The sequence below is a fragment of the Rhinoraja longicauda genome, chromosome 2 (assembly GCF_053455715.1).
Source record: "Rhinoraja longicauda isolate Sanriku21f chromosome 2, sRhiLon1.1, whole genome shotgun sequence".
In the NCBI taxonomy this organism is placed as follows: Eukaryota; Metazoa; Chordata; class Chondrichthyes; order Rajiformes; family Arhynchobatidae; genus Rhinoraja; species Rhinoraja longicauda.
This window is the reverse complement of record NC_135954.1, coordinates 78,309,279-78,335,301: the sequence shown is the minus strand read 5'-3', so window position 1 is coordinate 78,335,301 and position 26,023 is coordinate 78,309,279. Positions and strand designations below refer to the sequence as shown.

At 39.4% G+C, this 26,023-nt stretch overlaps 2 protein-coding genes across 12 annotated transcripts in view; both read left to right on the top strand.

Annotated features, from left to right (window-relative positions):
* The window catches only part of LOC144606022 (histone deacetylase 9-like), a 514,560-nt gene extending 496,768 nt beyond the window's left edge, over positions 1-17,792 (top strand). For 9 of the 11 annotated variants that reach the window (XM_078421808.1, XM_078421873.1, XM_078421839.1 and 6 more), the window contains one exon: positions 15,407-17,792. In XM_078421808.1, the coding sequence (XP_078277934.1) occupies positions 15,407-15,610 (204 nt within the window). In that variant the 3' untranslated portion in view covers positions 15,611-17,792. Of the gene's footprint in view, positions 1-2,713; positions 2,801-15,406 lie in introns of those variants that run through there. The other 2 variants (XM_078421817.1, XM_078421847.1) reach the window with 2 other exon arrangements.
* A 1,478-nt stretch (positions 17,793-19,270) lies between these two features.
* LOC144606835 (histone deacetylase 5-like) overlaps positions 19,271-26,023 on the top strand; it is a 71,264-nt gene continuing 64,511 nt past the window's right edge. The window contains exons 1-3 of the mRNA XM_078423248.1: positions 19,271-19,303; positions 23,634-23,754; positions 25,130-25,154. Of these exons, the coding sequence (XP_078279374.1) occupies positions 19,271-19,303; positions 23,634-23,754; positions 25,130-25,154 (179 nt within the window). The remainder of the gene's footprint in view (positions 19,304-23,633; positions 23,755-25,129; positions 25,155-26,023) is intronic.

The following is a 26,023-nucleotide window of genomic DNA, read 5'->3' as shown; positions in this document are numbered from 1 at the left end:
ATATAAGGAAGACAAAGTGAAGGGAGATCAGGTTTGCATGAGAGAGTTCTAATTAAACATCCGGCACCTGGAAGGGACATTAAGTGCCATCTAAGCATCAGATCTCTTTTGAGGTTTGTACTCCATCATAATATGTGCTGCATCGCATGACCTATACTTCACAATGTAGGAACAATTAGCTAGTGCATCATCTACACTCAATCCTTTCAATTCCTTCATTAGAAAGACCAACTTCTCAATTACCATCATTACTATTTATTTACATCCAAATCAAACGATGACAACATATCACAAACAACAGCACCTACCAATATTGAACTATGCACTCTGGTGTATATCAGTGTAGATCAGTGTCTATCCCAGAGGTTCTTTTGCATAATTCAGTGGTCTACCTAAGACAACTTTAGGGGCACAAAAGTGGCGAATGTTGGCTGACAATTTGGAGAGGGTTGTTTTGATGTCCTCCTGCGACACTCTTGAGGCTATGGGCTATGATGCCTCACCTTATGCTGCTGTGTTTCTGAGCGAGCTGTAGCATTCTTGGATCTGCTGACTGATAGGAAATGAAGTAGAAGTAGGAAAGAGATCAGCAATGTAAATTCTACACGTATAGCACCAGAGGTCAAAATTGAAGCAGAGTTGCTGATGCCCTGGGCAGCAGCTGTACCTGCAATGGCACTGTGCCACCAGCCAATGTTAATGCCATTGCATGTTAAGGGTAGATGGTTAGACTTTCCTTACTTGGAAATGGCCATTGCCTGGAACATTGGTGGTATGAATGTTACTTCCCATTCACAGTCAATGCTTGAATATTGTTAAGGACTTGCTGCCAAGAGACAAGAGCTGCTACATTTGCTGTCAAATTACAAAAGGAACCGAACATTGTGTCACTATCAGGAATCATATCCTCTGCTGACTTTATGGAGTGAAGGCCATTGATGAAGCAGCTGAAGATGGGTGGGTCCAGGACACTGCCTTGAAGAACTTTTACAATCTCATCCTGGGGATGGAATCATTGGCCTTGAACAACCACAATCAGCCTCCAGTGAGTGTAGTATGACTCCAGTCTTTGGTATGATTTCCCCTTCCATGCCCATTGGCTATAGTTTCATTATGGCTCCTGATGCCACGATGCTGCCAGAAACATTCACTTTTGCCATCTCTGGAATTCAATCCTTTGGTGCATGTTTGAGGTCTGAGGCCTGAGGCCAAGTATTCCTATTAAATCCAAGTACTTGAATCTCCAAGATGGCCAACAAAATCGGGGTCTCTTCATCATCTCATCTCCCCAGCCAACTTGTTCCAAAGTTTTTTATTAAAATGTTAAGGGAAGTGACAACAATACATTTTGAGAGTAATGTTGGCTTTATAACTTCCATTTTTTGTTTGTGTTGCCTAAACATGAAATAAAAATTTGGATTGATATAGAACTGTCCACCATAAACCAGAGTCCATCATTTGCTGGTTTGACGGTGTCATGCATGGTTGCCTTGCTGTTGGGCCTCACAATGGTGCATGTATCAAGAACAATTATGGTCGGCACGGTGGCGCAGCGATGGAGTTGCTGCCTTACAGCACTTGCAGCGCCAGAGACCCGGTTTCAATCCCGACTATGGGCGCTGTCTGTACGGAGTTTATACGTTCTCCCCGTGACCTGCGTGGGGTTTTCTCTGAGATCTTCGGTTTCCTCCCACACACCAAAGATGTACAGGTATGTAAGTAAATTGGATTGGTAAATGTAAAAATCGTCACTAGTGTGTGTAGGATAGTGTTAATATGTAGGGATTGCTGGTCGGTGCAGACCCGGTGGGCCAAAGGGCCTGTTTCCATGCTGTATCTCTAAACCAAATTAAACTAAATTAAACAAGGTCCCCAAGAATATATATTTTTAAGTTATTGCTTTTGTTTTAGAGATACAGCATATAAACATGCCCTACGGCCTACCACTGACCAGCGGTCATCCGTTCACGCTAGTTCCATGTTATCCCACTTTCTCATCCACCCCGGAGCACCCGGAGTAAATCCATATAGTCACAGTGAGAACCTGCAAATTCCACACAAACAGCACCCAATGTCAGAATTGAACTCATGTCTCTGGCGCTGTGACGCAGCAACTCTACCAGCTGTACCACTATGTTGCCTGCTGCGACACTGTGCCATGTAATGGATAGCACAGTAAGAGTAATGTTTTTTGAATAAAGCACACATTCAAACCATATCAATAGCAGCTTGAGTGCCTGTGGGACTTAATTCATAAAGGAACCCCCTGCACCCCACCCCCAGTTTCCACCCCTCCCCACCCTGTCACAATTTGCTCCACTTCCCAACTAGCCCAGGGACACAAGGCAGCTGTGAAGTCTGAACTGCTGCCCCGGCCTAGATTAACTAACTCAATACAGACCAGGAACTGAACCTGGCATCTTCCTCATTTGTGCCATTGCACACAGTGCATTTTCCTGCTCAGGTGTTGAGATAGGAACCCTTTCTTTTAACTGGACAGATATCCCGCATTGTGGGCCCATGCACAAGTTTTAGTGACATCTTAGAAACTGCCAAACAGTAATTAACTCATTCGTCATTGCATTGTACACCTTTTAGCGTGATAGAGGAGTAACTAAATGCACTTTGATGCATTTTTTGTAGAACAGTTCCCTTTTCCCAAACTAGATTGCATTTTTTTAAATTATTCACTCTTATTTTATTTTCTGCTTAGAACTATTAAAAGTGCAAAGGGATCTGAGGAACCCAAACAATACGGCCAGCCAGATTACTACTGGGAGAAGATCCTGTAGGACACGTACTCTGAAAATGTCACAGGCAGTTGAAATATGTTAAAAATGTTATTTTTTGATCGACTTTCATATATTTTGTATCTATACAACCATGTTTATATCACAGATTCTGCAATGTACTAAAGTTATTATTTTGACCCAATCTCATATTTGGGATAGAAGATCTCTCAATCTTTCACGAACAAAGGATATTTAATTAAATTGGCTGCATAGTTAATGAAAATTTAATTAAGTAATTTATCTGTACAAGATCAGTGCTGTTTTCCTTTAATAGTGTCTAGCTTTCCTCCAGCGGCAGACTTCAAAACGTTTTCCAGAATGCCTTTGCTAAATGAGTTATGCTTCGTCATATATCTAACATAAATAGCCCAAGGAGCTTCTGAAATGGAATCATAATGTCAAAAAAATTCTTTGAAAGGTTTGCCACACTTTGCTAATATTGTATTTCTTTAATCGCTGCTCTTTATGTGTTCGCCTGACCTTGCTATACCGGGTAGAAAGCACACTGCAATATCAAAGCCCCTCACCCCTGAGAGAGTGAATGGCCCTTTTGGAGACTTCCTGCCTCTGACAGCTGAAAGGAATTACTATAAACACTGTTTGCTGTCTTGCAGGCACTGTGCTGCCCAATTGTTGTGACTCTTCTTTATAGGGGTTGCGGTGGTCAGTAATTGCTTAACATTAGGAGAATGCCTCATTTAGAGATAATTGATTTATTTTGAGAGAGGCCACAAAAAATGGCCTTGTAATCAATAGATCATTTTGTCAAAACATGTCTAACTTCCTGATTCAAAAAAAAAATCATGAACAAAGCCTGCGTCCGTATTAAACAGTGTGAGAAAGAAAGGTTAGCTGCAAATTTATGTACAGAAAGTATGCAATATAAAGGAAAAAGTCGGTATCATCATTTGAAGTAGCATCTTGTAACATCATTTCCGTCAGTTCATCAGTATGCAAGTATTGATTGCTAAGCCAGAAAATTTGCCATTGTCTTTTGTGATAAAGGAAAAATGTGAGGCAGTGCACAGTAAAGAGCAATGGTACGAGGTGCCTTTCAGCTCACGGAGTCTGCACCGACAAGCGATCCCCGCGCATCAACACTAGCTTACACACTCCAGGGAGAATTTTACATTTACACCAAGCCAATTGACCTACAAATCTGCACGTCTTTTGAGTGTGGGAAGAAACTGAAGATATCAGAGAAAACCCACCTGGGTCACGGGGAGAAAGTACAAACTCCGTACAGACAAGCGCCCGTAGTCAGGATTGAACCTGGCGCTGTAAGGCAGTTGCTCTACTGCTAGGCCACCGTGCCGCCCTAACATTTTCCTTTTCCAGTTGCCTGACATTTTCCCATTCCGAAACTGCATTTCTCTGTGAATTTATTTTAGAATGGCACAATCTAACTGAATGCCCATAGCATTCAGTTCTTGAGATCTTGTGGTAAGATGAAAGGTAACAACTCTCTGCTCACTGTGAGAACTCCGAGCTGTAGGTTCCTATTAACTTCTGGTGTGGCTATTACATTTTAGTTGTCAAGTGTAAAAAAATAAAATGTTGATGTTTTATAACTTCCTGAAATCTTTACGTCCATGTTTAGATGGCATAGATTTTTTTTTTCAGATCATGCTGCTGAAAGGTCTATGGATGATGCTTTTGCATAAACCTTATTTCATTCCAAACTATCAATCTACACTTGTATTCCTTTCTCCTTCAGGTCCATATTTATGATCACTATTACTTGGCTCCTGCACATGTGGAAGCAGTTTCTTCATGCCTACTGTGTTGAATCACCATTGGGTCATACAGTCAAATAGTTGGCAGCACAGAGGGCCCTTCAGCACAACTTGGGGCAAGTCACGGTGGCGCAGCTGTAGAGTTGCTGCCTTACAGCGCCAGAGACCCAGGTTCGATCCTGACTACGGGTGCTGTCCGTATGGAGTTTGGACATTCTCCCCGTGACCTGCGTGGGTTTTCTCCGGTTTCCTCCCACACTCCAAAGATGTACAGTTTTGTAGGCTGATTTGCTTGGTATAATTGTAAATTGTTCCTAGTGTTCGTAGGATAGTAAATGGTGTGAGGATCGCTGGTCAGTGCGGACTCGAAAGGGCCTGCTTCCGTGCTCTATCTCTAAACTAAAAAAGTCATTTTAAAATAGGGCAACTGATTTTAGATGAACAGCCATGATCCTATTGAATGGCGGTGCTGGCTCGAAGGGCCGAATGACCTACTCCTGCACCAATTCTCGATGTTTCTAACTGGTCCTTGCCGACTGAAGCCTATCTGTACTAATCCCGTTTGCCTGCCTCAGGTCTGGATCGTTCCACTCCTTGCTAATTCACTTTTGTGTTTCATGCCTTTTAAACATTATAATTGTATTTTCTTCTAACTCTTCTGGTGACAGCTCGTTCCATACAACCACCACTCTCTGCATGAAAAAGTTGCCCCACAGATCTGCATTGAATTTCTCTCCTCTCACCTTTAACCTATGCCCTCCCCACCCAGGAGAAAGACTCTGACTATCTTTTCTATCTAGGGCCCTCAGAATTTTATCAGAATGATATCATCCACCAACATTTCCGTCACCTACAACAGGACCCCACCACTGGCCATATCTTCCCATCCCCTCCCCTCTCTGCGTTCCGCAGAGACCGTTCCCTCCGCAACTCCCTGGTCCATTCGTCCCTTCCTACCCAAACCACCCTAACCCCGGGCACTTTCCCTTGCAACCGCACGAGATGCAACACCTGTCCCTTTACCTCCCCCCTCAACTCCATCAAAGGACCCAAACAGTCTTTCCAGGTGAGACAGAGGTTCACCTGCACCTCCTCCAACCTCATCTATTGCATCCGCTGCTCTAGATGTCAACTTATTTATATCGGCGAAACCAAGTGCAGGCTCGGCGATCGCTTCGCTGAACACCTGCGCTCGGTCCGCATTAACGCAACTGATCTCCCGGTGGCCCAGCACTTTAACTCCCCCTCCCATTCCCAGTCTGACCTCTCTGTCATGGGCCTCCTCCAGTGCCATAGTGAGGCCCGCCGGAAATTGGAGGAGCAGCACCTCATATTTCGCCTGGGCAGTTTGCGGCCCGGTGGTATGAACGTCGACTTCTCCAACTTCAGAAAGCTCCTCTGTCCCTCCCTTCCCCTCCTCCTTCCCAGATCTCCCTCTATCTTCCTGTCTCCACCTATATCCTTCCTTTGTCCCACCCCCGACATCAGTCTGAAGAAGGGTCTCGACCCGAAACGTCACCCATTCCTTCTCTCCCGAGATGCTGCCTGACCTGCTGAGTTACTCCAGCATTTTGTGAATAAATCGATTTGTACCAGCATCTGCAGTTATTTTCTTATACTCCTCCAACAATTTTTGTGTCATCAGCAAACTTACTAATTAGTCCACCTACTGACAAACGTCAATGGTCTCAGCTCACATCCCTGCTGTATACCACTGGTTATAGACTTCCAATATCTCTAAAACACTTCACCCTACTTCCTATCACCAAGTCAAATTAAAATCCATTTTGGCAACACAGTTTAGATCCCATGAGCCCTAACCTTCTGCATCACCTACCATATGGAACTTTGACAAATGTCTTGCTAAAGTCCATGTAAACCATATCTACCATCCTGCATTAATCAGTCATGTTAATAATTTTAAATACCTCTATTAAGTCTCATCATTCTATTTCCTGGAGAAATTAGTACCAGCCTGGTTTGTCTTTCCATACAGTTGCACCTCTTGGATCTGATATCATTCTAGTAAAACTTGTTTTGCTGTTTATGCAATGATTCTAAATCATTGTCATCATTTGAGTCAGCGAAAGTTCTATATCTCTCTTTATGATATTTTTGCTCTCGAAGTGCCTTATTTTCAATCATAACTAATAGGAGCAGAATTAGGCCATTCGGCTCATCAAGTCTACTCTGCCATTCAATCAAGGCCAATCTATCTCTCTCTCCTAACCCCATTCTCACCATAAACCCTAACACCCGTACTAATCAAGAATCTATCTATCTCTGCCTTAAAAATATAATTGACGGCCTCCACAGCTATCTGTGGCAATAAATTCCACAGACTCACCACCCTCTGACTAAAGAAATTCCTCCTCATCTCCTTCCTAAAAGAATGTCCGTTAATTCTGAGGTTATAATCTCTGGTCCTAAACTCTCCCACTAGTGGAAACATCCTCTCCACATCCACTCTATCCAAGCCTTTCATTATTCTGTACATTTCAATGAGGTCCCCCTCATTCTTCTAAACTCCAGAGAGTACAGGCCCAGTGCCATCAAACAAATAAGAATATGAGAAACAAATAGCTGTACATGCTTGAGAATATAAAAAGAATAAATGTGTAATTACTGTGCAAGTTCTTTTGCAATGTCTGATTACATTAGTGGGTTTTGGACTAGGCGGGGCTCTTGGATAATCCAGCAGCCACCTGCTCTGCCAAAACTTTATATAACATCATGGGGACGAAATTGAAATAACTATTTTACCTCAATGAAGCAAGGATATCGCACATCAACTGTTGGATCAATGAACCCTGCCTAAATGAAGACATCTCCTAAAATATTGAATCAAATATCCTAAAATGCTTGAAAAGCTCAGTAAATTAGTTGAGTTAATGTTTTGGGCATGGAAGGCATTGTTAATTAGAAACATAGAATCATAGAAAATAGGTGCAGGAAGAGGCCATGCGGCCCTTCGAGCCATCACAGCCATTCATTGTGATCATGGCTGATCATCCACAATCAATAACCAGTGCCTGCCTTCTCCCCATTTCTCTTTTTCTCTATCATATTTCTTATTTCTCTTTCCATAAATATTGCCGGACCTGCTGAGTTTCACCTGCATTTTATGGTTTAATTTCAGATTTCTTGCATCTACAGTTTTTTTTGGTTTCACTCAAATTTTGAGTCTGGTAACTTTAAGGAAACCTCTTTATTGTATAAATTAGATATTGAGCCACTTTTTATGTAAATACCAGCCTAAAGTCTATGTTAGGATCTCTTGGCAAAAGCAACAAAAGGTTAGTTTAAAAAAGAAACATTAAATGTTCTGGGGCTGAAGCACATTACTAGTCATCCAACAATATCGCAATCCCCTGGACATTCTGGCTGAAGTAGTGTAGCAAAAGTGGGTTGCTCTCCCAATTACAAATGAGGCTCAAGGCCCAGTTTAAGGCCACTATAGACTCGCCCCATACTCGCTGATCCACCTGTTAGGGGCACTTGCTCCATGCTCTGTGCAATCTTGTAAAATAAAATTTAACCTCGATGTTCTTGAAACCACACATTAAATTGGCAGTTTAGGATTCCTTACAGTAGTTGTTTAAATATTTTACGTCTGATTCTTTAGCAAAGGTTTTAGCTATTTTTATTGTATGTTTTCATGATTGATTTAAAAAAGTGAAGAGAATATTTTCAATGAGTGTGTTGAACTATGTAAAATAATATCTTAGCTTATTCCAAGGGCTTCAATGTGCTTCACAGTATTTGCGGCACGGTTGCACAGCGGTAGAGTTGCTGCCTTACAGCGCTTGCAGCGCCAGAGGCCCGGATTCAATCCAGACGATGGGTGCTTTCTGTATGGAGTTTGTACGTTCTCCCCGTGACCTGCGTGGGTTTTTCTCCGAGATCTTTGCTTTCCTCCTACATTCCAAAGACGTACAGGTTTGTAGGTTAATTGGCTTGGTATAAATGACCTGTTTCCGCCCTGTATCTCTAAACTAAACTAAACTACACTATTCACTGTGCATGTTTGAATAGAATAACAATCTGGGACATGGTGAGTGATTGGATGTCATTGGATCATTAATCCTTTCACTATTCTCAGGAGGAACGACATGCAGAAACACATCATACTGGAGCTTTTCTCTTCTGTACTTCAGTGGCACTGGGCAGATTTCTCACCGCTTAGGGTATATTATAGAACCAAGGAAAATCAAGTATTTTTGGAGCTAATTCCACATCAAAGCAATAGCAGATGATGCATTGCTTCACCTGTTTGAACTAGACCTAAGCATACATTCATTGTGACTATGCGTGTAATAAAACAAGCTAGGTTTCTGCTGAAGTTAATTTGCTGTCATATAAAATACCAATGTTCTTAAAGTCACATTTTTCAACTGGAGTTCCGTATTCTTATCTACATCATCCAACCTGCCGACTGCTAATGTATATGTTCACCATTAGCACTGAATAAAATGATGTGATAAGATTGGTTTTAGGATTGTGGAGCTCAGTGGGTATGTTTAATTTTCATCAGCCATTTTGAGGTGGATAAATAATATTTAGAATAAGCTGTAAAAATTCATAACCAGCTTTCAGTAATGGTGTCATTTAAATAGCCCATCTATGGATGATTTTAGCTCTGACAATATTTTGAGTATAGCTGCAATAACTAAGGCAGATATTAAAACCCATGTGGGAACCCTACAAGTGATATTATTGTTGTCAAAGCTCTCCGATAGAAGAGTGCACAAATAAAAGTTGCTCTCCATAGTAAACTACTGAATTGTGAGCTGTATGTTAACTTCACATGATATTTGAATACATTAACCTCTGCCAATATGGTAATTGGTAACAAGGATAATTGATTCCTAACTTTGATTGTTCAAAAGTGAGTTTTGCTTGTCTTTCATGAGTTTAGATGCAGAGCAACATGGTGTAACGAGACCAAATTATTTTCATTGATTTACATTCCTGCGTTAGTTAAATCATGACTTGGTTCATTCAGTCATCATGACCACAATTGGTACTTTGGATTCTTTCAAATTTCAACCAAGTCATGGATTGCAAGAAGGATGTTATGACTGGGATAGATTGGGTGAGTGGGCAGATGCATGGCAGTTGTAGTATAATGTGGATAAATGTGAGGTTCTCCACTTTGGTGGCAAGAACAGGAAGGCAGATTATTGTCTAAATGGTGTAAGAAGAAACTGCAGATGCTAGTTTAAACCGAAGATAGACACAAAAAGCTGGAGTAACTCAGCGGGACAGGCAGCAGACCATTCCTTCTCTCCAGAGATGCTGCCTGTCCTGCTGAGTTACTCCAGCTTTTTGTATTATCTAAATGGTGTCAGATTCGGAAAAGGGGAGGTGCAAAGAGACCTGGGTGTGCTTGTACATCAGTCACTGAAAGTAAACAGGCAGTGAAGAAAGCTAATGGCATGTTGGCCTTCATTGCGCGAGGATTTGAGTTTAGGAGCAAGGAGGTCCTACTGCAGTTGTACAGGGCCCTGGTGAGACTGCACCTGGAGTATTGTGTACAATTTTGGTCTCCTAATTTGAGGAAGGAAATTATTGCTATGGAGGAAGTGCAGTGTAACTTCACCAGGTTAATTCCCGGGATGGCGGGACTGACATATAATGAAAGAATGGGTTGACTGGGCTTGTATTCACTGGAATTTAGAAGGGTGGGAGGAGATCTTATAGAAACATATAAAATTCTTCAAGGATTGGACAGGCTAGATGCAGAAAAAATGTTCCCCATGTTAGGCAAGTCCAGAACCAGGGATCACAGTTTAAGAATAAGGGGTAGGCCATTTAGGACTGAGATGAGGAAAAACATTTTCACCCAGAGAGTTGTGAATCTGTGGAATTCCCTACCACAGAAGGCAGTGGAGGCCAATTCACTGGATGTTTTCAAGAGTGAGTTAAATTTTGCTCTTTGGGCTAAAGGAATCAAGGGATATTGGGAGAAAGCAGGAACGGGGTACTGATTTTAGATGATCAGCCATGATCATATTGAATGGTGGTGCTGGCTCGAAGAAACGAATGACTGCATGGTCTACTCCTGCACCTATTTTTCTTTATTTCTATGTTTCTATATAAAGGATGGAATTAATATATTTTTACTTCATATGAAATTGAGGAAGGGAAAAATAAATTAATTTTGCTTTTGATAGAAATACATAAACGTTGTCTTTGCCTGCTCTAACCAAACCAGGAGACAAGACATAGTAAGAGTTGAATAAAGTAATTGTCCACCCCCTGTCCCATTATTCATGGTGTAAGGTTAACGGTGAAATCAGCATCCATGATATGTTAGTGTCAGGAAAGACAAAGGAGGAGTTAAGATTAACCTTGAACCCAGAATCGAAGAAGCAGGGTTATCGATGACTAAAGAGAATATGTCTTTGCTGCCTTAGATATAGTCGATTTTTGTTGCAATATAGATTTTCGGAACTCAGGCTGAGGTTAAAAATGTATTGGGTTCATAGCCAATTCGAATTTCTTAACCACCATGAAGCTTTTTGCAGAAGCTTCTTGAAGCAAAGCTAGGATCTGTATACAACATACTGAATCATTGGACAATATGGAAGTGAACATAGAAACAAATGTTTGTGTCTCAAGAGTCAAAGCCAACACTGCTGAATTTGTGGGTTCTATGTTCATTGTGATAAAGTGAAGCAGATTAGTTTAGTTTAGAGACACAGCGCAGAAACAGGCCCTTCAGTCCACCGAGCCCGCACCGACTTGCGATCCCCACACACTAAAACTATCCGACACACACTATTTCCAATTTTACCCAAGTCAATGTCTTTGGAGTGTGGGAGGAAACCGGAGCCCCCGGAGAAAACCCACGAAGGTCACAAGGAGAACCTAAAACTGCGTGCAGACAGCCCCTGTGATCAGGATCAACCCGGTCGGTCTTAGGCGCTGCAAGGCAGCAACTTTACTGCCGTGCCACCGTGCCACCAGATGTCGCTATCGTATGATGCATCATCTTACAGCAATGATGTACTTTTATCACAATTTATAGAGAATAGAGATGAATAACCAGCTGATTTTACAGCAAGGTCTCTTTCCAAAGTGGAATAAGGGTGAGCTATCATCCAAGGATATTTGTGTTGTAATCCTATTGATGTCACATTTTAGTGGCGGAGTCCACACAATAAAAACGGCTTATCATGCAAAGCCCCAATGTTATACTATTGATTTGTAAATGTTGTTTTTACTTGATGTTTAAATAAATTGAATGCTACCATGCTGATGCCAATATCAAAGTGAACTTGGCTAAATGGATAGGAATAGGAAGGGTTTAGAAGGAGTCATGGGCCAAATGCAGGCATGAGGGACCTGCCCAAAGTGCCATCTGGGTCAGTATGGATAAGTTGGGCTGAAGAGCCTAGTTTCATGCTGTTTCTCAGTGACTCTATGACTATTAAATGAAAATTCTTTGTCTATCCCAAAACGTAACATTAAAAGAGCGGCTACCTCGTGAAAATTCTTGAATTAATTTAAAATAATTTGACTGCTGAACATCGCTGTTTCATTTACAAGAGATACATATGCTGTTGTTTTTAAGGAAGGTTTGATTGTTTTCATAGAGAATGCTGATTGCTAACACAAAATGAAGCTGAACACTGTTGAGGATGGGAAGGCAGTTGGGTCATTTCAACAGGCATGGTCCCAGTATCAAACATAATTGCAGGAAATCTGCACAATGCTAAGACTGCCTGGGACACTTCAAGGACTGCATAGCAGAATAATTAAGAGCCAACACTCATTTTGGTCAATTGTCTCTGACCAAAGAGACAATTCAAGCTCTGTTAACTCATTTGGTGCAAATTCACTCCGAGGACTGCTGTTAAAATCAACTTGAACTTTACAGGGATCTTAACCATAACAAAACAAAGCACCTTTGGTGCAATTGATTTAATCTAGTCTCAGTTGGATAATATTTTTCACACTTCTGTTTATGTCACCTTATTAAACCTGTTAGCTGTCAGATAACAGATTAAATAGACATTTTTTAAAAACTCATGATTTCCAGATGTCAAAAGAAATTTGAACAAGACTTAAACAATTCTGGTAAATTTGATGTGTAAATTATACATATTTTGCACAGAGATCTGAAATAAAGTAATCAAATTTAATGCAATTGACGAACATCTTCACAAACACCGATTTAATGAACAAGCATATGACTATTCCAAGCAATATTTAACATGCAAGTAGCATTTAACAAAACATTAATCAATATTTCCCCTCAAATAAAGATCTTGACTATTATCACCAACTATTATGCGTAATGACTGTTTCCAAATGGAGGCCATTGCATGGTCCCGATTTCAGTGCTTAAGTTTTAACTGGAGAAACTAATTTAAGTAAAAGAGATTCATGTCTCATGGAGGATTGAAAACAATATAACAAAAATTCATCTAGATATTGCATAATTATATTACATCATCAAATAAATAATTCTTATTGTAACACAGGCATTTATTAATAATATTGATGATTACTTTAATACTAGTGTTTGGTTACAAGTTCTGAATCACTTTTTTGCAATAGTTTCTCAGAACATATTGGGTAGAAATAATATTCTAGATATAAATATTTTGTCTGTTGGATTTTTAAGGTTTAGATTATGATCGGTGGTTGGTTTGTTATTGCACAACAGCTGAGAATAGACCCCTTCCCCACACATATGTACATTTTCCAGCAACCAGCATTTGTTTCTTTTTTTGCACAATTTAAAAACACTTTAATTATTATTGAGCCTAAAAATGCTTTTTGATGAGAAACAGGCATGTGTTCTGAAAGTGGGAGCCCTGACTAATTTTTCCTATCATTAATCCAGAGGTGCTGAGTTTAGTTGTAGCACCCCAGCTGAGCTCAGTTACCCCAGCATAGACCAAGGCTGAAGCCTAGGCCATCCTGGTGTGAGAATGGCTCAATAGCAGCTAGTACCACACACGATGGGACATCTGTGCACTGAGCTACAAGGACAGCAATCCATCTAATAAATATTTTGGCTCCTGGCATGGCCAGTTTTCTTGGAGTTATTTACACCATGGATCTACTTTGAATTATGATGTGTGGAGATGTGATATGGTACAGTGAGTCACTCTTGATTAATTGCATTTATGATATATGAAATTCACGGACTTCAATGCTGCACATATGTAATGCAACATTAATGCAACAGTAATGGAAGCAGTATTATCGCAGCGTAGCTGAGATCTAATTCAACAAACTATGGCACCAGTAAAGGGAATTTCAAAAATTAAATGAGCATTGTTTTGCACCAACAATCTTTTCATTTTTGCTGCTTTCCTTCACAATGTAATAATGTATGGTAAGGCAATGAAATCAACTCCTGATTAAAATGGTGAAGAATTATTGGATTTTCACGGTAACCAGCTGGTGCAATATGCTTAGTATAATATTATTGTAACAATTTGCAAGCAATTTAATCACCTTCAAAAGCTATTATTGATTGCCTTAACAAAATGCTCCGTAGATTTGATTCATGAAACTTGGAAACAAGGATTGCATTACAATCATTTTGCAATATATGAAGGGGCCAGATCCTTGTTGGACTAAGCCTGCACATTTAATTTCCCTACTGGGTGTTGCACGAAACAATTGCGGACACGGGGCTCCTAATGTCCTTCCAGCAAGGATGGACCCCTTCGCAGAGCAGTCTGCAACAGGTAAAAGCTAAGGCCAGCTCAGGTCAGCTTCCATATCTCAGTGTGTAGAGAATTCCAAAGTTTTACCACTCACTGGTTGAAATTTCTTCTCATTTTAATCATGAATGTTCATGCTCACATCCTCTTTGTCAGGTCTCTGAACCTTTGCAGCAGAAACATTATCACTGCCACAAGCTGTGTCCAGCCCTATAAAAATATTTGAATGTTTCAATAAGATAATCTTTGATTCTTCTAGGGTCTGCATCCAGGACATTGTGGGGAACAACACAAGAAATTGTGGGGCCCCTGGCAGAGTTTTTGATCTCATTATTGATTTTGATGAAGTACCAACCTCTTCCTCCAAACTCCTCCTGTGATTCTGCCCCCGGACCCTTTCTGTGATCTCTCCCCAACCCCCAGTTTTTGTCTCGCTCATATGCTCTATGAAATTATTTCCCTATGAATCACTTTCTCCCAAAGCAAAGCAAAAGGTCTTTGTCCTTAATCACACGCGCAAAGCTGTGCCTGATACAATAAGTAATTCACATATTTTAGCACCGACATTGTACCACTCAAAGTATAGAAATATATGTTGATATGCTTCCAGCTCAATATCTTTTTTATAAAGATGTATTATTAATTTCAACTTATATTTTTCTTGTTGCTGCCAGCTCTGTGATTGGGAAGACATGGTATTGCAGCATTAAGACAATGTGATTTTAAGAAATAGAAGGGGAAAATCATATTTCATAGCCTGATGGCAACACATTAATGTCCAGCATCACCACATAGACTTGCAATGATCAAGTGTTATTATACTTGATAATTATACTTGACATTTTCATTGGCATATTGTTACGTTTTAAGCTTGATATATTTGTAAAATACACATATTTTACTCTTTATATATATTGCTATATCATTAATATTCTATAAGTTGTCGTGTATCTCACGAAAGAATGCAGCTTCAGGAAAATAATCAGTTTAAGAAACTTATTTTGCTAAATGGTAGTAGTGACTGACAGTGTGAGAACATCTGTTGAAGGGATTTATTGACTAGGCTTCAGTCTTTACAGTGTTTATTATGGTTCTGACCCAATGAACTTAATTTGTTGACATGTTTCTCCAAGTGTCTTATTTGATCCCTCTCACATTTCTTCCTACTGTGTTGTTTCTATGGTAACAGCAGCTCCTGGATCATCATCGTGTCCACCAGCTTGGAGCATACCAAACTCAGATGGCCATAGTTGGCAACACAGGGTCAGAGAGGCACAGGCCTGTTTCCAGGACACAGTCATCGGCAGCTGCTTCCACATCGCCGCATCCCTCCACAAACCATCCCACCAGGCATGTCCATTCCACTGGTAGGAGTCCCAAAGGAATTCTTTAATAGGCACTTGAAATTCAGTATTCTTAGGAGCTCAACAGATTCCAATGCTGTAAATAACACAAATTGCACTTTTGTTTTACCTCGGTTAGTATTTGTTGTTTTTTTAACTGTTCATTGTCATGTAAAACCTTAGTTATTCAAAATCAGAGATCAGTCAGAACCAATTTGCTCCACGCTTATTTTTCTATTCTTGGGTGTGCACTTACAACCAATTTCAGTTTAAAAGCTGTCTGGAATAGATGCTGACAAACTACCGCTGCTACTAAATATTGAGTTTGAATGGGCAAGTTCTCTCTTAAACCAGAGATCTACAGCTCAATCAAACACATGGCCATTGCCTTATTTTTTTTTAAACAGTTGCAACATGTCATATAGATACTGTATCTATGCCATTGATATATCTATTTTGCTCTCGCATCATGTGTAGCTGGCAGGCAATCTTAGAGCAAGGAGAGGAAAGCAAAGTATAATCACAGCCCCAACAATGTTTCTCTTCTCTTGAAAATCAAGTAGGATGCAAAAAGTAATTGACAATAACCTTTTGAAAAAAATCAGTTAATTTTGCAATAGCAGAATAATAGGAGCAAATTCTCTGGCACAATTTAGCTACAAACATTTAATGCCGACAGAATCATAATCTAAACTAAAATGGTAAATCTTTTGTATGGATGGAGAGAGAAAAAAAGTGATTTTATTTTATACTGCTTGGAAAGATTTTTTTTTAAATTCACCTTCATAATATATGAATAACATAACAAGTTATTATAAAGTAGCGTAAAAATATCAACATTTGCTTTTTTTTTAAATGAAAAAAGTTCTTCAGTTCAGCAACCATTTTGATTTTAGGAAATAATCTTAGTCTTATGAAGGAATTATTTTATATGCATCTTCACAGTTTCAGGTTGTTTGCCAAGGAATTGTCCCCAAGATATAGTCACTTGTGTAATGTAAGAAGGGATGTTACTTTCAAGATTCTGGCCTTTTTTGGACTTGGAAATCCATGTCTGCTGTATTTATTATTTCATTAGTGACTTGCACAATTAATGCTCTAAGGTACAATTAGAGAAATCTACAGGGTCATAGGATCACACATAACTTTGTGTTCAAAACATAAACAGCAAATTGTGATTTTTCTGTGCATTTGTATTTAAAGGTATCTCCCAAAAGATTGTTGAAGGAAAATATTTATTTGGTTTACTAATTTTCTAAACTTAACGTTTGAAAGTAATATTTTATTGCTTTTAATTTTTGGGCTCATTAGATATGACTTAACGTTTTGCTGCAACAATATAATGCTCTGTCATTATTGAAATTATATTTTGAAAGGGAATACAGTCTCGCATTAAATTATGTTGAAGTTATGTACTGCAGAACATTGTTAGATCATTGAAGAACTCCCAAAATTCAATGTATGTAATAAATGAAACATAAAATTATGGTTGAATGTTTTATTCACTGTAAGTCAGAGGAAGGATCCCACTGAAGGTCTTCTCCTTTATTTTCATTAATTTTTTTATGATCAGTTAATGGAATATTCCTGTTTTTCACATTTGAAAGAGGATTACACTCATTTTATTTTATTTCATGGATTTTTGGTTAAGAGAGAAAGGCCTAAAATGAGAGTAAAAATTTTACTAATTTTACACATTCTTGAATAACATTCCAGAAGATAGTGCAAGAAGGCAATTTAGGGGTCATTTCTGGGGAAAGGCAACACAGATTAACACTTTCAGATAGAGATTCATTGCTTTTTTTCTCTTACTGGTGCTCCACAGACCCCATAGTGTATTTCCAGCAGGTTTACATGCTCATTGTTTACATATTTTCCTTTTCCTTTCTAATATATATTTTATACTGGCATTCCTACACCAATTGTACCTTTTTGATTGGAAGTCATAATATGATTCTGGAGGTTGAGTATAGGTGAAGAGAAAGGAACTCAAACTGTATCCACAGAATCTGATATAGATTGAATTTCACCCAGCAAGGTAGTAAGTAAGCAAAACCATTAATTGCATTTATTTACAGCCCTTTTAGGCATATGTCAAATTTTAAAACAAAAGATTGTATTATTTTAAATGTGATTTTTTTTCAATGTTGCTTTTAAAACAGCTATTGGCTGCTAGCTTCACAGTTCTAATTATGTGTTGTATATTTTAGCCACTTTGCTGCAGAAGAGTCAGAAGACTGTTAAAATGTATTGATGTGTTGAAAAGATAATAAAAAATCGAATAAATAAAACATGTTTTTCTTTCTTTCTGAGTTGTGCCCACAATATTTAATTCAAATTGCACTTTCAATATTGCATTCAAATTGCACTTTCATTACTTTCAAGCTAAGTTAAGTTTTGAAAAGTTTGTAATGTATTTAAACTGTGTTGCTTATCCTGCTGATGTCCAAGTGAATTAAGTGTTAATATTTTTTTTCTCTCAAACATCAAAATACTTTTCAGGATTTATTCAAATAAATCTTGTCCTGTAATATCCTCTGCTGGTACCCTAACTGGCTGATTCATAACTCTTTTCACATAGATGTTTTAATAATAATAATAATAATAATACATTTTATTTATATAGCGCTTTTCATAAACTCAAAGACGCTTTACAGAGATTTTGAGAACATAGGGAAATTAATAAATAGATAAATAAGTAAATAAATAAATGAACAGAGAAAGGAGTCTTAGGTTTACCGTGCAGAGGTATTTCCAAAATATTTTGATCCTCGGAATATTAAAAGTTAAATGTGCACCTCTTCACATTTACTGCAGCAGGACAACCCAAGAAGTTGGTTCATTTTGCAACAAAATTAAATACTGTTATGTAAAAGAACCAGTTAAATCTGTATCTGCGATGACATTATCTTTCTGACTCGATAAATCGGAATCCTATAGATCTTTATTAATCCCATTCATCCAGCATTTATATTGTAAAAGCTTCAGGTAATATACACTTCAAATCATATTTTCCCTTCCCTTTGGCAAATATGAAAATGAAGAAATAAAAAAAAAATCGTAATGGCATTTACTTAAATTAGTGCAAGGAAGTAAAATAACTCTCTCATAGAGCACTGACAGTCATTCAAATTCACTTCTCCTATCCAATCACTCAATGAACAACAGGGTCATCAGATCACTGGTGGACAGAGCCCTTTCTATTTGTGGGAGGCAAAGCACTAACAGTGAACACAAAACTGCAGCATATCAGGGTGGCCCTCCAGATTAATGGGTATTATCTTTGGGCCATATTCACAAAGTTTACTCCGTCTCTTAAATTGCAACCTTCCTCTTCTTTCCGGCTGGACCATGAACCTTTCTGTAAACGTTCTGGAAAAGATGAATAGCTGGCAAATTAGAGGACACTGTCCTTTACCGTTTCAGTTCAAATCTTTGTTGGCAGGAACCTAGTTAACCAGCCATATCAACAATCATGAAATAATTCATCCCAAACACACCAGAAACCTTAGGTAAGGTTAGGTGACCCTTTCATGAATATAAACTGTGTTAACACTAAATGAACACAAAAATTATTCCACATTCATTTAAGATCTGGAGAAAGAGCTATGTGGCATGATCACCAGAGGTGCTGATGTGCTTGGAATTAGTTGAAGAAAAATGGAATGCAAACAAGTAAATAGAAAGACAAAGGCCCTGATGTTTACAGAATGATTGGAATGAAGCTAGCAAGTGAACTTGCAGTCAGTGGGACACGGGGATACAGAATTGCTGGAAACTATTGTGTGGTGGTCCCGTTGAATCTGATACCAGAAGCTGCGGAAATTGCAGATGATCGGAATCCATGAGGAGGGCGGAAGCGATCACGGGGCATCAGCAAATTGCAAAAGGACAGGGGAGAAAAAATGGGTAATGGTTGACCCGCCATGGAGTGGCCGAGATCATATTAGCAGTTAATCTGAAGGTGGTGGGAAGAACTGGATCCTCTCTACCCACAGGATGAGAAAGCTTGAATACACTGCCTCTAAGATCACAATTCCCTGAAGCTATCTGCATTCCCCAACCAATAAATTGGGGTGAGTGCATTGTCATCCACATATTTATCAGACACCATTAGCCTATTGCGATGTTACCACAATGTTGCCATGACCACATCACAATGAGATCAGATCTCCAGTTTGAATTGAAGACAATCTAAACCTGGATTTATAAAACAAAATTGTCTCAGAGTGCAATTAGTTACAAATGCAACTATAGGAAAACAATGGAAGATGCTGGTCGTGTAATGATTGAGGAAATCAAAATATTACTTTTGATAGCCAGTTATGTTGTTGATGAAAGCTTTGAACTCCTACATAGAGTCATAGCCATACAGCATGGAAACAGGCCCTTCAGCTCAACATTCCCATGCCGACCAAAGTGTCCCATCTAGACTAGTCCCACCGGCCTGCATTTGGCCCATATCCCTCTAAACCTATCCTATTTATGTACCTGTGTAAATGTTTCTTAAACGTAATAGTATCTGTCTCAACTATCTCCTCCGGCAGCTCGTACCATATATCTTTTTTTAGTTTAGTTTAGAGATACAGCGCGGAAACAGGCCCTTCGGCCCACTGAAGATCTTGGAGAAAACTCGCGCAGGTAACGGGGAGAACGTACAAACTCCATACAGACAGCACCCGTAGTCAGGATCGAACCCGGTTCTCCGGTGCTGCTCACTGAAAGGCAGCCACTCGACCACTGCGCCGCCGTGACCACCCTTCAATGGTTCTTTATTGTCACGTATGCACAGCACAGTGAAATTCTTTTGCACAACTCACAAATGCATAGTCGGCATACCTTGTCATCGTTTACAAAGAAAAATTAAAAAGAATAAAAATTGATAGTGCAAAGTCCAGTCCACATGTTGGAGGTCCACATGTCCACACCTATGATCCAGGTAAGCCCAGGTAAGCCCCACGCTGCTGCAGGCCCGTGACCTGAGGTCCCTCTCCTTGCCCAACTGCCTCTGTGTCCCAGGGACACCTCCAGCAACAAACCTTGAAGGTGTTGGAGGCAATACCCCAGTCCCTCTTCTACCAGTCCACTCCTCCCGTCCATCGCTACCAGCGTTTCCTCCTTGACTCTCTGGTCTGTGAGGCTTCCAAGCTTCGCTGGGAGCTTCCTTTCTGCCACCCTTTGTGTAGTATACTGTGAATTGCCCCTCATGTTCCTTTGTGAAAAACCTACCACCCTTTGTGTAATATAAGTTGCCCCTTTAGGTTCCTATTAAATCTCTCCCCCCCCCCCCCCCCCCCCTCACCTTAAATCTATTTCCTCATTTTTTGATTCCCCTACTCTGGGTAAAATACTCTGTGCATTTATCTTCTCTATTCCGAAAATAATATTGATTCCAGTTATATTTAAACTTTGCTTTTACCTATAGTGCCACAAAGGAAGTTTTTTTTCCCCACTCAATTCACTTATGTGCACTTTCATTTTGAATGTATCAAACCAGGGTTTGCATGCTTTGTTTGCATCTGGCCTTTTGCGGCTGCACAAAAACACATTGAAGACATTTGCTTTTGCAAGCATTTGGATTTTGCATCAATATTTCAATACAATTTAGTTATTTTATTTCATGTAACTTGTATGGGCCGCAGAAACAGGCTCTTTGATCCTTTATGTCCACAGCTGCTATCCAGTACCCAGACAATATTCATATTCACATTTACCAACACTTGGTCCCTAGCCTTCTTTGTCTTGACAATTAAGTGCTCATCCAAAAACATTTTTAATGTTTTTGTATACAATACAAATAGTACGCAAAGAGTCGTCACGTTTCGGGTTGCAACAAAGTTACAAAGTATTCATTAGAGTTCCAAGGCTACTACACTGCCTGTTTAATGCACACAACTGAAAATGAATTTCTCAGCATGTATATTTTCTTTTGTAAATTGTGCATTCTTACCATCATCAAGGGATGACCTGCTAGACATACTGCATATCTTCATTTGCAAAATACACGCAATCCAAATGGCTGTCTGATTTTCATTTGGTCAAATTATGTGAATTTTATTTCTCAATTCTTCATCATTCAGTAGATACAGACAATGAGGTATTTCACTGCTGCTTATTTTAATAATCAATCATACATTATATAATTTGTAGTGGTTAATGATAAATGTTGTTTATAATTTCTCTGATGATTGGAAGTATTTTCATGTAAAAGAACATATTTGAATCATGTGATTTCCTCTCTCCCCACCCAACATTTGTATAATAAATACCCATAGAAGTGACAGTATCTAGTGACAGTGACAGAAGTGACAGTATCTATGCTGACTGTATAGGATCCGACTACTTTCCGATCATTACTATCCTATCGCTTTGGTCTTTTACAAGGTTGAAATGAGATAAAGTTGAAAGTGGACAAGTGTAGAAGAAAACCCTTTAGCATGTTAATGCTTAGTGCTGTGGCCAGTATGTAAAGTATTGTTTTGATGACCCCACTTGACAAAGCATGTTTTACAGACATTTTTGGCTTGATTTTCTGTAGGTTACCATATTTACAAATGCTAGTCAGGATATTTATCTTGCTCCTAAAATTGATGCATCATGTTTGCCCCACCTGTTTTGAGTAGCTGTAGGTGTTGGGCTGAGGTTCACATAAAACGCTCCACATCACTTGTCCACATCAACCTGATGTAGTTGAAGTTGCCCTTTGGGTGTCATAATGCAGCTCATCCATCAGAGGCCTGGAAACCATGTGCAGACCCTATCTGGAACCAGCCCAAGAGAATTCCCCATGGAATGGGAATGAGAGGGAATAAGATTGCAAATCATCTGCTGTACACAGCATTCCTGTTAGAGTCAGGAGGTGCATTTTCTCTCTTCCTGTTCTCACTTGTATTTTGGAGGCTGCAGCTCTGAAGAAGGTTGTCCTGTTAAGATCCTGGTAGACACATTCTGGGGACCTTATACCTGATGTTGGCTGCCATCCTAAGTACTTTCAATTTCCTGCCTACTAGTTGGGCAGCACACTTGAATTTGGGGAGTTCATTCTTGGAATCTAGTTTGAATCCTTGACATTAAATTAGACACTAGACAGTTTCATCCTGCACATGTTCACTTGTGTTTTAATGCCTCTGTTTTTCATCTCTCTAACCTTGCCAGTGACACCATACATTTAGTTTAGTTGAGAGATACAGCGCGGAAAAAGAGTCCGCGCCGACCAGCGATCCCCGCACATTAACACTATCCTACACCCACTAGGGACAATTTATTTTTACATTTACCAAGCCAATTAACCTACAAACCTGTACGTCTTTGGAATGTGGGAGGAAACCGAAGATCTCAGAGAAAACCCACGCAGGTCACGAGGAGAATGTACAAACTCTGTACAGACAGCACCCGTAGTCGGGAATGAACCCGGGTCTCCGGCACTGCATTCGCTGTAAGGCAGAAACTCTACCGCTGTGCCACAGTGCTTTGGAAGGCATTCAGCTATAGCGTCATGTTTGTGCACAAAGACATGTTTTATAATATAATTATCACTTAGTAGGTACAACTATTATCTTACCTGCCCTATGTGGAACTAATAGAGTTGAGTTGAGTCATGGTTTTATTGCCATGCCTACACTTAATCAGTCCTGATGTAGGGTTTCAACCTGAAATGTCGACAATTATGTTCCCCCCACAGATGCTACTCGACCTGCGAATTTCCTCCAGCAGATTATTGTCATTCGGTTTCCAGCATCCAGAGTCTCTTGTGACTACATGTAATTAGACTTAAATTCACTGCGGAGAAATATTGTCAAATTATAAACTTGGCATCTTTTCCTATCCAATGAGCCAAGTTAAAATCCACAATCTGTATCATTCAATTTGGTAAAAAAATAAAATGCCTATACACATTCTTTGTAGTCTGTTTAATATGATTAGAAATTAACTCAGCAGTGTAATTTTAGGATCTCAGATGAACCTGCAGCTAAAGTTCTCTTTCAGGCAGTCTTCTGCTAGCGTTTCAATTATTACCAGAATCAGGGAGGTTCCTGTGACTGAATTTATGTTCTCCATCTTTGTTTCTTTTAGCGATTACAAGGTCGAGAAGCCATTTTGGAGGAATTACAGATGGTGTATTCTGAATACAGTTTACTGCTCTTTGGCAGCAACCCATTTAACAGGCAGAAACTGGACGTAAAGAAGCTGCTGGGTTTGGAGAGCCTTCTTCCGACAGGACCACATTCCACAACATTCATCAGTCACTACTGATGTCAGCTCAAGTCACTTGGCTGAAAGTGTATTAAATTGTCATATCTCCCAACATATTCAACATTTCATAGCATCGTTTTATCAGTGGGTGCCATTTTGCCAGGAATTGCAAATTACAAACACAAAACGTGGAAAATAGCACCCTTTCTAAAACCTCCGCATTCTTTTGCACCCTTTCCAAAACCTCCGCATTTTACCTGAGCAGAATTGCACACAATACTCCAAACGCGGCTGTGCAAAGTTTTGTAAAGGTGCAACATGACTTGCTGACTCTTATACTCAATGCCCCTTCCGATGACGGCAGGCATTCCATACACCTTTTTTACTACTCTATCATGTTGCATTGCTACTTTCAGGGTGATGTGGACTTGGACCCCAAGATCCCCCTATTCATCAATACTGTTAAGGACACTGCCTTTGATTCAAGACTTTCCTGTTAATTTTCATTTCCCAAGTGTAAAACCTCACATTTGCTTGGAATAAATTCCATCTGCCATTTTTCTGCCCATCTCTTTAACTAGATTCTGCTGTGTCCATTAACAACCTTTTTCGCTGTCTTTAACTCCACCAATTTGTGCGTCATCTCAAACTTACTAACCATCCCATTTACATTTTCATAATTCCATTTATATATATCATAAACAACAGCTTCCCCAGCACTGACATATACCTCACCCTGTTATCTCTATTCCCCTTCTTAAACAAAGGAACAATATTGGCTATTCATCATTCCTCTAGGACCTCACCTTTGGTGAGAGAGGATACAAAAGAGAGCATACTTTGTTGACACTCTAAACGTGGTGACTTTGCATATTTTGTGTATGGTATGCAAAACAAAGAATTTTATTGTGACATGTTGCATATGATAATGAATATCAATTGATCAATCAAGTCTTTGTCAACATCCCAGCAATTTCCCCTCTTGCCTCTCCCAATAATCTGGGATGGATCCCATCAGGTATGGTGGATTTATCCACCTTATAGATCTTCAAGTGGACCAACACCATCTCCTTGATCTCAAAATGCCTTTGCAAATCAGTATTCCCCACATTGGTCTCACTGTCCACCATATCCTTCTTTTTGGTAAATACTGATGCACAGTACATGTTTAGTACCTCAGCTACATCCTCTGACTTCAAACATAAATTCCCTCCTTTATCCTTGAGTGGTCCTACCCTCTTCCTAGCCCCACTCATGTTTTTAGTGGACGTATCTAACGTCTTGTGATTCTCTTTAATTCTATTTGCCAGACATTTCATGGTCCCCTCCTAATTCCCTGCTTCATTTCTTCCCTGCTTTCTTTATATTCCTCAAAGGACCTTATATTCGTCAAATATGCCTATTGAGATAGGAAATGAAGAGCAATGATCTCGGGCTATTCGAGTAGAAGAGTTCCACCATTCAAGTCTATTCTGACTCCTGTACAGCAATTATGTCCCTTTCTCCTGCTTTTTCCCCTTGGTCTGGAATTTTTTTTCTTTGCTGCCAACAATTTTCATCTGAAAGTTCCAATTTATTTTGTTTTCACCAATCCTACAGTTTCCTGGTTATAATTACATTATTTCTGTATCATTATGTATCATTACAGATTCAAATCACTATATTTAATTTTTTTCTATATTTCTACATGCACCAGAATTGCTATTTCAACCTATCAACTATGTTTCTTCTGAAGAAACATGACTTACAAATTACTCATGCAATGGGGAATGAAAAGAGCATGATTATTTTACTTTTAAGAACTTGTAGGACCATATGGTCTAAGGTGTAGAAAGTGCACAGGACTGAAAATTATAGATATAATGAACTATGTGACATGAGGCTTAATTTTCAGGGTGTGGCAGTAATTTTAGGAAATACTCAAAGTCAGATCAGCTGATTGTTAAACAGCCTGCTTGATTTTTCTGTCAATTGACGTGAATGGAGAGGAACATTGGAAATGTCGTATTTTAGACAACTGATTTGATGTTGCATGATACACCAACTGCAACAGCTGAAACTGTTCCTTTGAATTATTAAAATGAATCCACACTGAATATAATGGTATAGGCGGTATTTGTTTCTTTAAAGAACAGCCGAAATGAATCAAACGTGAATATCAATTCATCATAATTCAGCTAATTTTGGATGGGACAATGATGGAAGAGCATCCACACTTCAGAATTTGGAAGAGTTACACTACAGAAAACTTCCACTAGGATTCTGCTTCT